Raw genomic sequence first — 14,324 nt, forward strand, 5'->3', positions numbered from 1 at the left:
GCATCCAATTACAAGTTAAATTAAGTGAAAAGGCAAATTCCGCTTTTTAAAGGCATTCTTCCTTGTAGATGAACAGTAGAGATGATCAGCTGCCCGAGTTTGAATGATACGTGTATTTTCTTTAGTAACACACAAAACATTCACAAAATGTGACAACATTTATTTTGTTTCTTTATTGGTCACTGGTTACATTTAACATCAGTGTCATCACAATTTAAGTCCTCTACGCCAACATAATAAACCATATGATTAATTGATCTTTGTGTGTTTAACCAAGTTGTCCTTCTCAGAACATCTGACGTGACTGTTATACAGTGCAAATTGAATCTTCCAGTTTATTTTGTAAATTTTTTGGGTTATCCACAAATCTGACGGAAGCTTGCTAATATAGTGACAAACTCCCTGTAATCAACACGATCATCACCATTTTGATCCAGCATGTGCATGAAACCGTTAATTTCCTCGGTGCATGGAGCCTAAACAAAAGAAAAACAGAAGGAGTTGTGAATCCAAAACATAAACCATATGTCAAAGAGGCATTCACAGCAAAATTGCCAACGTACTGCTTGTGTTCTACTTACTTCACCGATAACCTCATTTTTGAGCAACGCTGTAAGCTCTTTTTTGGTCAAAGTCGTCTTGTCTCCTTCTATACCAGCATATTTATCAAAGGTAGCCTTGTTGATCGAAGCGTCCGCAAGGAGTTCGGGGATTGCTGGAATGAGGAAAGTATTGTTGACTTTAGTGAATGGACCTGTACAGTGCTTTTCTAGTCTTCCGACCACTCAAAGCTCTTTTACACTACTTGTCATCATTCACTGACGGGAGGGGCTAAGGTTCCACCCGCCCATCAGGAACATTCATACAATGTAGGCACAGCTACAGGAGCAGGAGCACTTTTGGGGTTAAGTGTCTTGCCCAAGGACACATCGGCATGGGCTTGCAGAGCCGGGAATCGAACCTCCGATCCTCTGATTGAAGGACGACCTTGCTCACCGCTGAGCCACAGTCGCCCAAAGTCATCACAATTTAAGTCCTCCAAGCCAACATAATAACCCATATGATTGATCTTTGTGTCTTTAACCAAGTTTTCCTTCTCAGAACTTCTGAAAATGACACAAATTGAATGGACGTGACTGTAATCCGGTGCAAATTGGATCTTCCAGTTCATGTTTTAATTTAGAACAAAGCAGCAGACAAAAGGTTGCTACAAAAGTAGCATACATACTCCATGTAATCAACAACATAATCACCGTCACTCACACATGTTGTAGAAGATGTCGGTGCTGGCGGCCTAAACAAAAGAAAAACAGAAGGAGTTGTGGATACAAAACATAAATCATATGTCAAAGAGTATAATGCTTCATTTCATCTTAAAATGTGGGTTGGACTGCTTTGGAGCGTCAAATTAAAATACTGGGAAGAGCTGGATGAACAACTTGTTAATATCAGGACTGGTACTTCTCAATGCACTTCCTCATTTGTCACATAACAAAAATTTGTATTTTTCTTTTTTTCTAAATCTTGCTCTTTTGTCCCTGCGGGGTAAATACAAACTGTTTAGTTACCATTGGTTTGAAAAAAAGAGATCTGATCAAGTATCTGTGGTGCAACGGGGAGCAAATTTGTAGCCTGGTGTTACAAGAAAGTCTCAAAGAGTTTCTTAAACAATTCACCATAGACTTCTTGCCCACTCACTTAACTTGACGTTTCTTATCAATGAAACTGTCATACACTGTCCTTACTCAATGATTTGTAATTTTCCCTCCCTACTGCATAACTTTTAAAATAACTTTTCATTGTTGTTTTTTCCCAGAATCATTGGTAGCTTGAATTTGTTGAATTCACACCAATTTCACGATCATCGTTGTTGCAATATTCAAATTAGAATTGCTATCATCTCACCATAGATAGACATGTTTTGACAAATCGTACACAAACCACAAGTCATTCATGCATCTCATGCTACATAATGTTACATGTTAGGTATCAAGTTTTTGGACAAATTAAATGCAAAATGGTTAAAAAAAACACATTTCCACTTACCAAAATGGTATAACAGCTTGTGCAGGTAGAGAGTGTGGAAGAGAGGGTTTTGAGAACAGCGGACTCACACAGAGGTTTAAATAGAGGTTGACGCATCCTCTTTCAAAGCCCCACCCATCTGTTTTTTTTCCCCTTCATTTTTCTCTCCAGAAAAACGTACAAAGTGGGAAATTGATAACACTATAATATACTCTCAGAAGCCTCCTTTCATTATAACAATGCAGAAAAGCTAAGAATCATATTTGCATATTTCATCCAAAATAGATCAAACTGGAGCTTAGTTTAAGAATAACGCTGCTGCTACCACAGTTTGGTTTAAAATGAGTTACCATTGGACTGTGACACAATGGATAAATCACGAGTAGTTACTCATAGTCATTACTCATTTTTTTTTTTACTTTATTGCTGTTCAGTTCAAGTAGAAACAGTGATAGCATAACTTATTTGAATGACTTTGACTTTATAAGTGCAACTGGAAATTAAAATGAAAAACAAAGGGGCCACCTGTAGCACAGTTGGAATTAAGTACACCTGGGTAGAGTGTGTTCTTTTCCATACCTGAAGTGTGATCAGGTGATCACTCTAGTGGGGAATTGCTCAACTAATTCTGGAAACCTTTTACAACCACAGACTGCAGTGTTGCTCTATACAAAAGATTTTGGGCGAGTCAACGTGGGACATTGAACTAAAACATGCATTTTCTTCACTTACTTGTGTGTAGTCTCTTCTAGTCTTCAGGAGTAATTGTAGGGTAGAATAGGAATTCGGGTTAATTTATGCTTACACCACTGTTGGTATTACTTTGTTTCTAGACTACAGCCAGTAACTCACTTTGACCCTTTTGCGTGAGCCTCTTATGGTATAGAATGTTCAGCAACAAGACTGGCAAGAGACAATAAGGTGAAGACTAAATAGATTGACTATAAACTAAAACGTACAAATGGTTTATGTGCTGACAACCGATGATATTGCTTTATTGAGTCCTTTAGCAACATGGAACGACAACCTTTATACTGCTTGAAGCTACTTGTGTACAAACGGTTTCTATATCTCTTAGCTCAATTTATTCTACATGTCAGCCCAACTTTGTGCCTCCGTGGCTTTTAATACAGCAAAGTACAAGACAAGTACAAACACGATGAGTGAGAACTTCATAATAAACAAGTGATCTCTAGTCTCCATGCACAGACAAGTGTGGGTTGTTGCTAATACATAACCTGCTATGTGATAAAACTTCTGATGATTAAAGGCGTTGGTATTAATGTCAGATACAACTACAAGAAAAGACAGGTATATAGATGTGTTCAAAGACACGGGATGTTTAACAGGTGGGGAATGTTGTCTAATGCCAAATGTGCCAAACCCTTCTGCATGTCCTCCCTCACCCACACACACACCAACATCGACTGAAAAATATCTGCAGTACATCAACCAATAAACACAATGTATTGGTTTCAGACCTATATTCATAGTCAGGATTTTTCAACAACATAGTCAACAATGAGTTGCTGTGATATTTGTTTGAAGGAGGAAAACATTTGCAGGAATGCATCATAACTTGAGGCTTATTTGTCTATCTGTTTTTTTTTTTGCCATGCTAATGTCTCTCTGTTGGACAGTTTTTGGATTGAAATGAACACAAAAATAACTACTAGATGGATTACCATCTAATTTGATTCAGATGTCCAAAGTCTTCACTTTCTGAGTGACATATTTACATATCTACTCGATAAACGCATACTTCTAGTCTTGTTAATACATTTTTGAAATCTGATAAACTGAAAAAATCATTTGACTTGTGTCTGTCACACAGCAGCAGCATGTAGATCAGGGGTAGCCAACACGGTGCCCGCGGCCACCTGGTCGCCCGCAGGGACCACGTGAGTCACCCGCGAGGCATGTTCTAAAAATAGAAAAAGTTTTGAGCTTCGTCCCAAATTTTTTTTTTAATCCAAAACGCTGCTATTAAAGATTTTAAAATAACAATATTTAATATAACATTTTAAAAACAAAACACAAATTCTGTATACATATGACCATTTCTGAAGTCAATGTTCAATATTGTGCGCATGTCAAACCAGCATCTTCAGTGTTTCCCCTCCCGTTATATCAGGGGGCGCCCACCACCCTGTACTTTAAGGTTCTCTTTCATATAGAACAGGTCTACACCTTTTTTAGGCTCATTGCCACAGGGAAATAAATGGTATGGACGCCTCAGAGTGAAAGCTTTAAACACAAGGGGGCATCATAGCAGCGTAAAGTGTTTGTTTTGGACAACTCAGTGGTGAACATGAGAACATAGACCACAGCACAATTACTGAAACTTTTACAAATATGTGCATGAAGATTACTGCGTCTAAGGTTTTGGAGATTTATTTCATCCACACTTTGTGTACGCCACCAGTTATAAACTCATACTCAGCGTTTTAAGGACCACATGCAGATGTAAAGCTGTTATTTCCTGCTTTACATGTAATGCAATGCATCCAATTACAAGTTAAATTAAGTGAAAAGGCAAATTCCGCTTTTTAAAGGCATTCTTCCTTGTAGATGCACAGTAGAGATGATCAGCTGCCCGAGTTTGAATGATACGTGTATTTTCTTTAGTAACACACAAAACATTCACAAAATGTGACAACATTTATTTTGTTTCTTTATTGGTCACTGGTTACATTTAACATCAGTGTCATCACAATTTAAGTCCTCTAATCCAACATAATAAACCATATGATTAATTGATCTTTGTGTGTTTAACCAAGTTGTCCTTCTCAGAACATCTGACGTGACTGTTATACAGTGCAAATTGAATCTTCCAGTTTATTTTGTAAATTTTTTGGGTTATCCACAAATCTGACGGAAGCTTGCTAATAAAGTGACAAACTCCCTGTAATCAACACGATCATCACCATTTTGATCCAGCATGTGCATGAAACCGTTAATTTCCTCGGTGCATGGAGCCTAAACAAAAGAAAAACAGAAGGAGTTGTGAATCCAAAACATAAACCATATGTCAAAGAGGCATTCACAGCAAAATTGCCAACGTACTGCTTGTGTTCTACTTACTTCACCGATAACCTCATTTTTGAGCAACGCTGTAAGCTCTTTTTTGGTCAAAGTCGTCTTGTCTCCTTCTATACCAGCATATTTATCAAAGGTAGCCTTGTTGATCGAAGCTGCCGCAACTTGTTAATATCAGGACTGGTACTTCCCAATGCACTTCCTCATTTGTCACATAACAAAAATTTGTATTTTTCTTTTTTTCTAAATCTTGCTCTTTTGTCCCTCCGGGGTAAATACAAACTGTTTAGTTACCATTGGTTTGAAAAAAAGAGATATGATCAAGTATCGGTGGTGCAACGGGGAGCAAATTTGTAGCCTGGTGTTACAAGAAAGTCTCAAAGAGTTTCTTAAACAATTCACCATAGACTTCTTGCCCACTCACTTAACTGGACGTTTCTTATCAATGAAACTGTCATACACTGTCCTTACTCAATGATTTGTAATTTTCCCTCCCTACTGCATAACTTTTAAAGTAACTTTTCATTGTTGTTTTTTCCCAGAATCATTGGTAGCTTGAATTTGTTGAATTCACACCAATTTCACGATCATCGTTGTTACAATATTCAAATTAGAATTGCTATCATCTCACCATAGATTGACATGTTCATGCATCTCATGCGACATAATGTTACATGTTAGGTATCAAGTATTTGGACCAATTCAATGCAAAATGGTTAAAAAAACACACATTTCCACTTACCAAAATGGTACAACAGCTTGTGCAGGTAGAGAGTGTGGAAGAGAGGGTTTTGAGAACGGACTCACACAGAGGTTTAAATAGAGGTTGACGCACCCTCTTTCAAAGCCCCACCCATCTGTCTTTTTTTCTCTTCATTTTTCTCTCCAGAAAAACGTACAAAGTGGGAAATTGATAACACTATAATATACTCTCAGAAGCCTCCTTTCATTATAACAATGCAGAAAAGCTAAGAATCATATTTGCATATTTCACCCAAAATATTTACAATAGTTAAGATGGGGAACAAAATCAAACCAAAGGGACACATTAGTATATATGCACTTAACATAAATGCTCCAAAGTCTAAGCAGAACTTAAATAGAGGTTGACAAATCCTCTTTTCAAGCCCCAACCCCTCTTTCTGTATTTTTTTCTTACAAAATGTCAAAATGACAACGCTGAAATGCACTCTTTCCTGCTTTTCTTCTGACGTAAGCCCCCTTTCATATCAGTAATAGCAGTTTTTGAAAGTAATGGAATGGTAATCAATGTAATCTCTTTTCAGTCCAGACCGTACGATAAGGGCAGCATCACATGCTAGATACACCCACCCAACCTGAATCTTTCAAATATTGACCATGAGTTTCAGAAACATTGTCCTCATTGTTAAAACTAGCACAGCAGGTTTTGGAGGGTGTATCCCGTGTTACACACAAGTCTAACCAGGCTGGTCACGCCATGCAGTTTTTTTTTCACAGCAAAACAAGAGTAGGAAAAAGAAAACCATCTTGTCAATGGAAATGCCAATGAAGAAAAGAAAACCCCTATTTATTTTATATTATATTACATATGTATACATATATATATAAATACATTTCTTAACATTACTTTTCATTGTTTCCCCCATTTGATCTATTTCAGTGGATGTATGTGTTGATCGTTTACTTTCCAATCAAATGTCATTAAATTACTTTTTCTTTTTTTTTAAATCTTTTTTTTATTGATTTTACAAATAAATCAGACAGAAAATGTGAACATGGCTGTCCCAACAAGGTTTGCATATACAGGTTATAACATTCAGTTTCATATTGCTTGGGATAGTTTAACTGACGAACTGGCGCTGAGTACAGACAACAAACAAACGAACACATCGCTCTGAAGAGATACGAGTAATCCGCTGAATCAGATAAGGCAAAAAAGGCAAAAAATCCCCGAAACAGCCACAATACCAACACAACAAATAGAAAATAATAGAAAGAAAAAGAAATAAACAAATTGAAACAATATAAGTTACAAGAAAATTATATATATATATAATTATGGAACTCATTAAATTACTTTTTAACGATTTGAAAGACCTTCATGTAAACTCGTGTATGTGTCAATTGCGAGCAGGATGCTCCACTGAAAAGAGCACTATATCAGCAAATAGTAATGACGGGCACATTTGAACTTTCCTTCGAAATAAGGTATTAGGAAACATAAGTTGGAATCTTAACCCACATCATAACATAATAGCACTTTTTACAACTTTTGTATTAACTCAATTGAGCAGCTGCCCACACACGGTAAGAAAGAAAGAAAGAAAGTATCCTTTATTAATCCCCTTGGGGAAATTCTTCTCTGCATTTGACCCATCCCTGGTTAGGGAGCAGTGGGCAGCCCTTTGAGGCGCCCGGGGATTTATTTATTTATTTTTTTAATTTTTTTTTTTTAAAGAAAGTATAAAAAGAGTAACAAGAGCAAATACCAGAGGAGACTGTTGTGCAATACAGACGGAGCAAGTTTGGGCAAACAGTCTTCTCAGTCAGAGCCACCCACTGGAACAGTCTAATGAGAGATAGCACTAATTCATGTTTAACAAAAATTAAAGAGATGGTTCAACGCAAAACAAACCTGCAATCACAATAAATCATACTACCTCATCTCTGACACTGCCAATGTTATAGTTTTTATAAATCTTGTACTTTTGAAATGCATTTATGTATTTTATTGTATTGTATTGTGTTGTATTGTGCTGTACAGTGTTGCACTATAGTGTTTGCTTCTGAATTGTACGCATAATATTAGGCCACTAAATTAAAAAAATAAAATGCCCAGGGACTACAGACGGAAATTACCTCTTTAGGTAACTTTGGTACATTTACTGGAAACTCAAATGTTGATTAATGTGCACTGTCCCTGGCAAATAAAGGAATAATTGAATGCTACATTGTAAATGGAGTACTTTTACTTTTAATACAGAAGCTCAATCAGCTGAAAGTCATTATTACTTGTTATGGAGTGTTTTTCCATTGTGGCTAATTTGAAATAAACAAACATTACACCAAGCAGCTTTATTGAGTCCTTTAGCAACATGGAACGACAACCTTTATACTGCTTAAAGCTACTTGTGTACAAACGGTTTCTATATCTCTTAGCTCAATTTATTCTACTCCATGTCAGCCCAACTTTGTGCCTCCGTGGCTTTTAATACAGCAAAGTACAAGACAAGCACAACAACGATGAGTGAGAGCTTAATAATAAACAAGTGATCTCTAGTCTGTGCATGGAGACTAGAGATCACTTGTTTATTATGGGTTGTGTGGGTTGTTGCTAATACATGTGGGTTGTTGCTAATGCATAATCTGCCATCTGGTCAAACTTCTGATAATTAAAGGAGTTGGTATTAATGTGAGATACAAGTATAAACAAGCAGGTATATATACTACATAGGTGTGTTCAAAGACACGGGATGAGCAGGAATGCACCATAACTTGAGGCTTATTTGTCTATCTGTCTTACTGATTTTTTTTTTTTTTTGCCATGCTAATGTCTGTCTGTTGAACAGTCTTTGGATTGAAATTAACAACAAAAATAACTATTAGATGGATTACCATCGAATTTGGTTCAGATGTCCAAAGTCCACTTTTCGAGTGACATATTTACATATCTACTCAATAGATGCATACTTTTAGTCTTGTTAATACATTTTTGAAATCTGACAAACTGAAAAATAATTTGACTTGTGTCTGTCACACAGCAGCAGTATGTAGATATTAAACACTTGGAGACTTCCAACAGGTACCATTAAAGGTAAAAGCAAAAGCAAAAAGTCACCTCCAGTTTAAGTGTGTTGTATGTGCTTTGTTTGGATTTTTACTTGATGCATTTGCCAAATTCAACTTTCAATAGAGCCTGGCTCGGTTTTGTCTAAACTGTCCAAACTGGTTTTGTGCTGTGTAGTTGCTGCCTCTCCCATGGCAACAGCACCTGGAATGTTCCACTCTAACATAATGACTTGTGTGTGCATGTGTGGGTGTGTGAGCAAGAATGTTTGTTTACCTTAAGCAGAGGATTTCAGAGAGGGAGCAGCTAAATTGCCCTTCATTCTTTCTTGTTTTTTTTTTCTTTCAGAAACGTTTTAACTGTTTAGTTTAATATATAGTTATTTGATCTGAACAAATAATCCACTTCCTGTAAATCATCAAACAGCATATGCATTAAATTATTGCAGATTAATCCAAAAAAGCTTCTGGCACTTCCCTTGCGCAAGAGTGTTAACACTCTTTAGAGGTAATTATAGTATTTGAGGTGTTTGGTAATGCATCTCTGAATTGTAATGCTAGATCAAACTGGAGCTTAGTTTAAGAATAACGCTGCTGCTACCACAGTTTGGTTTAAAATGAGTTACCATTGGACTGTGACACAATGGATAAATCATGAGTAGTTACTCATAGTCATTACTCATAGTCATTTTTTATTTTTTACTTTATTGCTGTTTAGTTCACGTAGAAACAGTGATAGCATAATGTATTCGAAGGACTTTGACTTTATAAGTGCAACTGGGAATCAAAATGAAAAACAAAGGGGCCACCTGTAGCACAGTTGGAATTAAGTACACCTGGGTAGGGTGTGTTCTTTTCCATACCTGAAGGGTGATCAGGTGATCACTCTAGTGGGGAATTGCTCAACTAACTCTGGAAACCTTTTACAACCACAGACTGCAGTGTTGCTCTATACAAAAGATTTTGGGCGAGTCAACGTGGGACATATTGAACTAAAACATGCATTTTCTTCACTTACTTGTGTGTAGTCTCTTCTAGTCTTCAGGAGTAATTGTAGGGTAGAATAGGAATTCGGGTTAATTTATGCTTACACCACTGTTGGTATTACTTTGTTTCTAGACTGCAGCCAGTAACTCACTTTGACCCTTTTGTGTGAGCCTCTTATGGTATAGAATGTTCAGCAACAAGACTGGCAAGAGACAATAAGGTGAAGACTAAATAGATTGACTATAAACTAAAACATACAAATGGTTTATGTGCTGACAACCGATGATACTGCTCCATCCACTGAGGCCTGAAATGTCTATTCAATGTTATCTGAGAAAAATGATTTAAAAAAGCCTGAAGTCTAATCTGATATGGGCTTCTTTGTCTTTTCATGGCATGTGTTTTCAAGCATTAATATGCTTGAAAACACCTTTATAATTGAAGGATGTGGGTTTATTTGAGGGATATGGGTTAATGTTTAGCTACACACAAGGAATATATTTGCCACCACAGCCCAGATTGATGTATGAGTACATTTCAGTTAAAATGAGTACATTTAAAACTACTTACGAGAGAACAGGACATGCTGGTAAAGCAAACAGTGTGCTGGCAGATGCTCACCTCTACATACAGCACACTTGCTCCACCTTGCCCGCAGCCAGAAGAATGCAGTTGCAGCGCATAAAGCATGGGCAATCAATGGGTGTGACTGATGTAGGAAGAGGTGAGGACACACATTGGAAGTGCTTTAGTGGTCCTTCTCTTCTATAAAAAATGTAACAGCATTGAATCACTGAATTTACCCCTGTGTGTGTTATGTTATATTCTGCCTATTCGAAGCCTCTAGACACAAACATCTGTACGCAGGTATACAATATATTGTCATGACCTTAGTTCAATCAGGAGAGACTTGTTTCAGAGTTTAACAATTTATTACAATTGCATATTTTTGAAAAGTGCAAAGTCTTTGGCGATTGGACTCCATCCTGAATCAGGATAAGCAAGGGGTAGTGATGCTGACATCTGCGACAGCAGAATCTCCCTGGAGTTCAGACACTGGTGCTGGTGTTGAAGACGGGAGTTGCTATAATCCGATGATGAAGGATGAGCAGCACTGAATGCTGACTGGAGGTGCCTGGGGTGGAAGAGGGTCACATCGGTTTGAGCTGAAGTGACAACTGACAGCACCAGAGAGGAGAAACTATTTCAAGGTTAGACATTAACACTGCATGACTAACGGAACTAGTTTGACTACGACTGGTTGGTTCATTCAACATACACGCCCCCAATCAGCTGATGGAGTAATCGCTGTGAGACATAGAGACTGAGCTTAGAAACCGGAGTGTAAAGAGTGTCTTCCTTACTGAACTTACGCTTGAGCTTCATTTGATAAATTAGATGCTAGACATATTGACAGACAGGTCTTTCAACCAATTGCAAGTGCCTCACTGGGAGGCAGGAGCAAAGGGGAACCAATAGAAATGTATGCAGGCATGTGAGTGAGTTGACGCTTGGATGAAAATCCCATTTAAAATCAGCAAAACCTTATAGAAATCAATATTAAAAGTGGTATGAAAACATTGTCAGGGCTCGGGGCCCATGCTTTCCTTGCAGAGCATGTGTGTTAAACATCTGAAGGGATTATTGGGCAACAACCAAAATTCAAAACAATTCCATCAAAGGGTTTATAATGATAAATGTTTAAAGAAATATAAACATAACATTTTTGCCCCATTTAAAAAATCCCTTGTGCATTGAGAGGTTGGGAATGCAATCTGTTTATCTAATTTACTTATTTTAATTAATGAATACACTCTTCAGCTATTTCAGTCCAGTTAGTTGTATTCTATTTTATTGTGTATATATATGTATATATATATATATATATATATATATATATATATATATATATATATATATATATTACTTTATTTTAATTTGTATATATCTCTCATCCCTGTTGCTTCTTTATATATTTGATCTTTTATCTTGTGTGTTTGTATTTCAAGTGGTAAGGCGCTACTGATGACGACAAAAAAATTTCCCCTTGGGGATTAATAAAGTATATATTCATTCATTCATTCATACAATAGAGACGTTTAATTCATGTGATTTTACAAGGACTTTCATGACATGGAATATATCCGTTATCCGTTAATTCACTAAGGAAACAGTGACAGAGATATGTGCTCTGGAGAACACAGCAGGTGATGACTGTTGAATGTTTGATGAACCCACGCTTGTTTCCTCCCACAGCAGTGACACCAGAAACCCAATAACGACACGTGTAGATAGAACAAATCAAACTTCATTGCTTTTATTCATTTTCAGCAAAGTAATACATGGAAAGTTCGTTGAAAACCTGTTGACAGAGGTTCCAAGGCAGCGCATATCACATCATGCATGCACTTTCAAAACAGAAATAACAAGCTTGATTTGAATGATGGATGTGCAAATGGAGTAATACAGCAACATCTGGTTCAAAGGTCAGCTGTGTCACATATAACATACACTGTAAATGTCCTAAGTATGAAGCATTTTTAAATATATTATGATGCTATAAATATTTTAAGGGTTGGTTCTTTAGTCTTGTTCATCTTCTGGTTCTTTGCCCTTGCCTTTTTTGCCACCCTTGCCTGTCTTCTTCTGGTAGTAGCATTTGGCCAGGTCACTCACACACCGACAAAACTCTCGAAAGTTAACCTCGCCATCGTGGTTTTTATCCAGCATAGCCATGGCTTCCTCAATGTCACCTGCATTGATTTTATCCTGGAGAACACATCCTCAGTTAAATAACAATATGAAATACATAAAAGTGAGTAAGAAGCAGGATAATGTATTTCATGAACAGCCGTTCAGTCTCTTACTTTTAACTCATCGGATTGTATTTCTTGCTCCAACACCTTTTTCAGCTCTTCTTTGTTTAACTTTGGTTTCTTGCCTCCATCCTCAGCAGCATACTCCAGAAATATATCCACAATGTTTGTGATGACCTGGTCCAGACGAGCCATGGCTGTAGCTGGAGAAACCGATTGATGAGAGTCATTAACAAAGCGGCAAGAGCAAATACCTTTAACCAAAAGCATACTGGATGAACAGAAGATACACTTATATCATGACTTTATGTATTTATAAAAATGTATATGAGCATAGGATGTAAACTTCAGAATCGACAAAATAAGGTACTTGACAAATGTGGGCAGAGCACTGAGTACATTCTACATAAGCACCATGATATTTCCATTTTGCCATTGCATCTGCATTGCATCTGAAATAATACATTTTTTTCTTTGCGTTCCCCATCTTGCTTTGCATCGGGACTCACCTTAGAGTTCACGTTTCCTGGGTGAGGAGAGATCACGTCTGTATCACCAGCTGTTCCAGGCGAGACTGTTGTCAGACTGAGAGGAAGCCCTCTTAATAAAGAGTAGACGTACACTGTCTGGCCCACCCACACGGACATGCACTGGAAAACTCCCCCCACCGCTACCACCCCTCCACCCAAACTTGTTTCCCTGAGAGCTTTGCCATCGTAAAGAAAGCGCGCGCGCGCGCGTGCGTGTGTGTGTGTGTGTGTGTGTGTGTGTGTGTGTGTGTGTGTGTGTGTGTGTGTGTGTGTGTGTACAGTTGGCATAGATCATCTACAATTAGCCTCTACATTGAGGAGCCGCTCAGTGTAGCCGCCTGGATGTATGAGTCAGAATAAATGGAAAGTTATAGTGAGTTGGTGTAGTCCCACCCAAAGTTTAAAGGCAAGGCCAAATGTCTGCATGGACATCTTTCCCGTCCTGTTGGCTCTAAAGTTTTGCTGATGTTCTTTATCAATAAGGCTGTATTGAATTCCCTATGGACAACCTTTAGAAGTTTGTAAATATCATGCAACTGTGGCTAACATCACAATGTAAAAAGCACATTTTGAATTTTCAAAATTCTTTCTTTTGAGCAGCCAATACTTAAAAACCCGTTTTCGCAGTGCCAGTTGTATTTTATTTCTTAGTATTATTGGAATAAATATATAATATGCTACTTCTGCCACCATCAGAGATCACAATGAAAACCAATTGAACACTTTATTTTTCTGTTATTTAGTACAACTGTCCTAATTAAAGAAATATCACTAGAGTCTGCTGGACATGAGTCTGGAGTGAGTCAGTGGGAGTGTTTCAGCTGTTTGTTCATTCTGACGCAAGTCACAGCCCATTCATTTTGCTCAACTTTGTGAAACTCAACCTCCATTTTCCACTTGTTGTTCCAAGGCAGCAGAACGGCAGTATTTTCTTCCTCTTACCCTTTGTTGCCCCCTGCCAAGTCCCTTTTAGCTCAAGCCTCTCTTCACTTTGGCCTCAATACTTTCACTGATTGAAAACGATCAGATTCTCCATGCAGGGGGCTCAAAGAAAACAGAGACGAAGGATCGTGTGGTGTTAATTACAAAAGTTCATCTTTCCACACCCTGCTGGTTGGGCTATGAGCTTCACTGGAGCTGCTGTGCCTCTGCAGTCTGC

General features: G+C 37.7%; 1 protein-coding gene and 1 long non-coding RNA gene across 2 annotated transcripts; both read right to left on the reverse strand.

Moving 5' to 3' along the window:
* Nucleotides 1-153: 153 nt before the first annotated feature.
* LOC306744392 (protein S100-A6-like) lies at nt 154-2,093 on the reverse strand. Its single transcript, XM_079227016.1, has 4 exons — nt 2,047-2,093; nt 1,264-1,294; nt 582-715; nt 154-476 (listed from the first exon to the last, which is right to left on the reverse strand). Exons 2-4 carry the CDS (start codon nt 1,265-1,267, stop codon nt 357-359), a joined length of 258 nt encoding a protein of 85 aa, XP_079083142.1. The 5' UTR covers nt 1,268-1,294; nt 2,047-2,093; the 3' UTR covers nt 154-356.
* A 2,585-nt stretch (nt 2,094-4,678) lies between these two features.
* LOC306744925 lies at nt 4,679-5,852 on the reverse strand. Its single transcript, XR_013771109.1, has 2 exons — nt 5,807-5,852; nt 4,679-5,004 (listed from the first exon to the last, which is right to left on the reverse strand). It is a non-coding gene; the product is annotated as an uncharacterized lncRNA (long non-coding RNA).
* Nucleotides 5,853-14,324: the final 8,472 nt, after the last annotated feature.

The sequence above is a fragment of the Taurulus bubalis genome, assembly GCF_910589615.1.
Source record: "Taurulus bubalis genome assembly, chromosome: 12".
Classification (NCBI taxonomy): Eukaryota; Metazoa; Chordata; class Actinopteri; order Perciformes; family Cottidae; genus Taurulus; species Taurulus bubalis.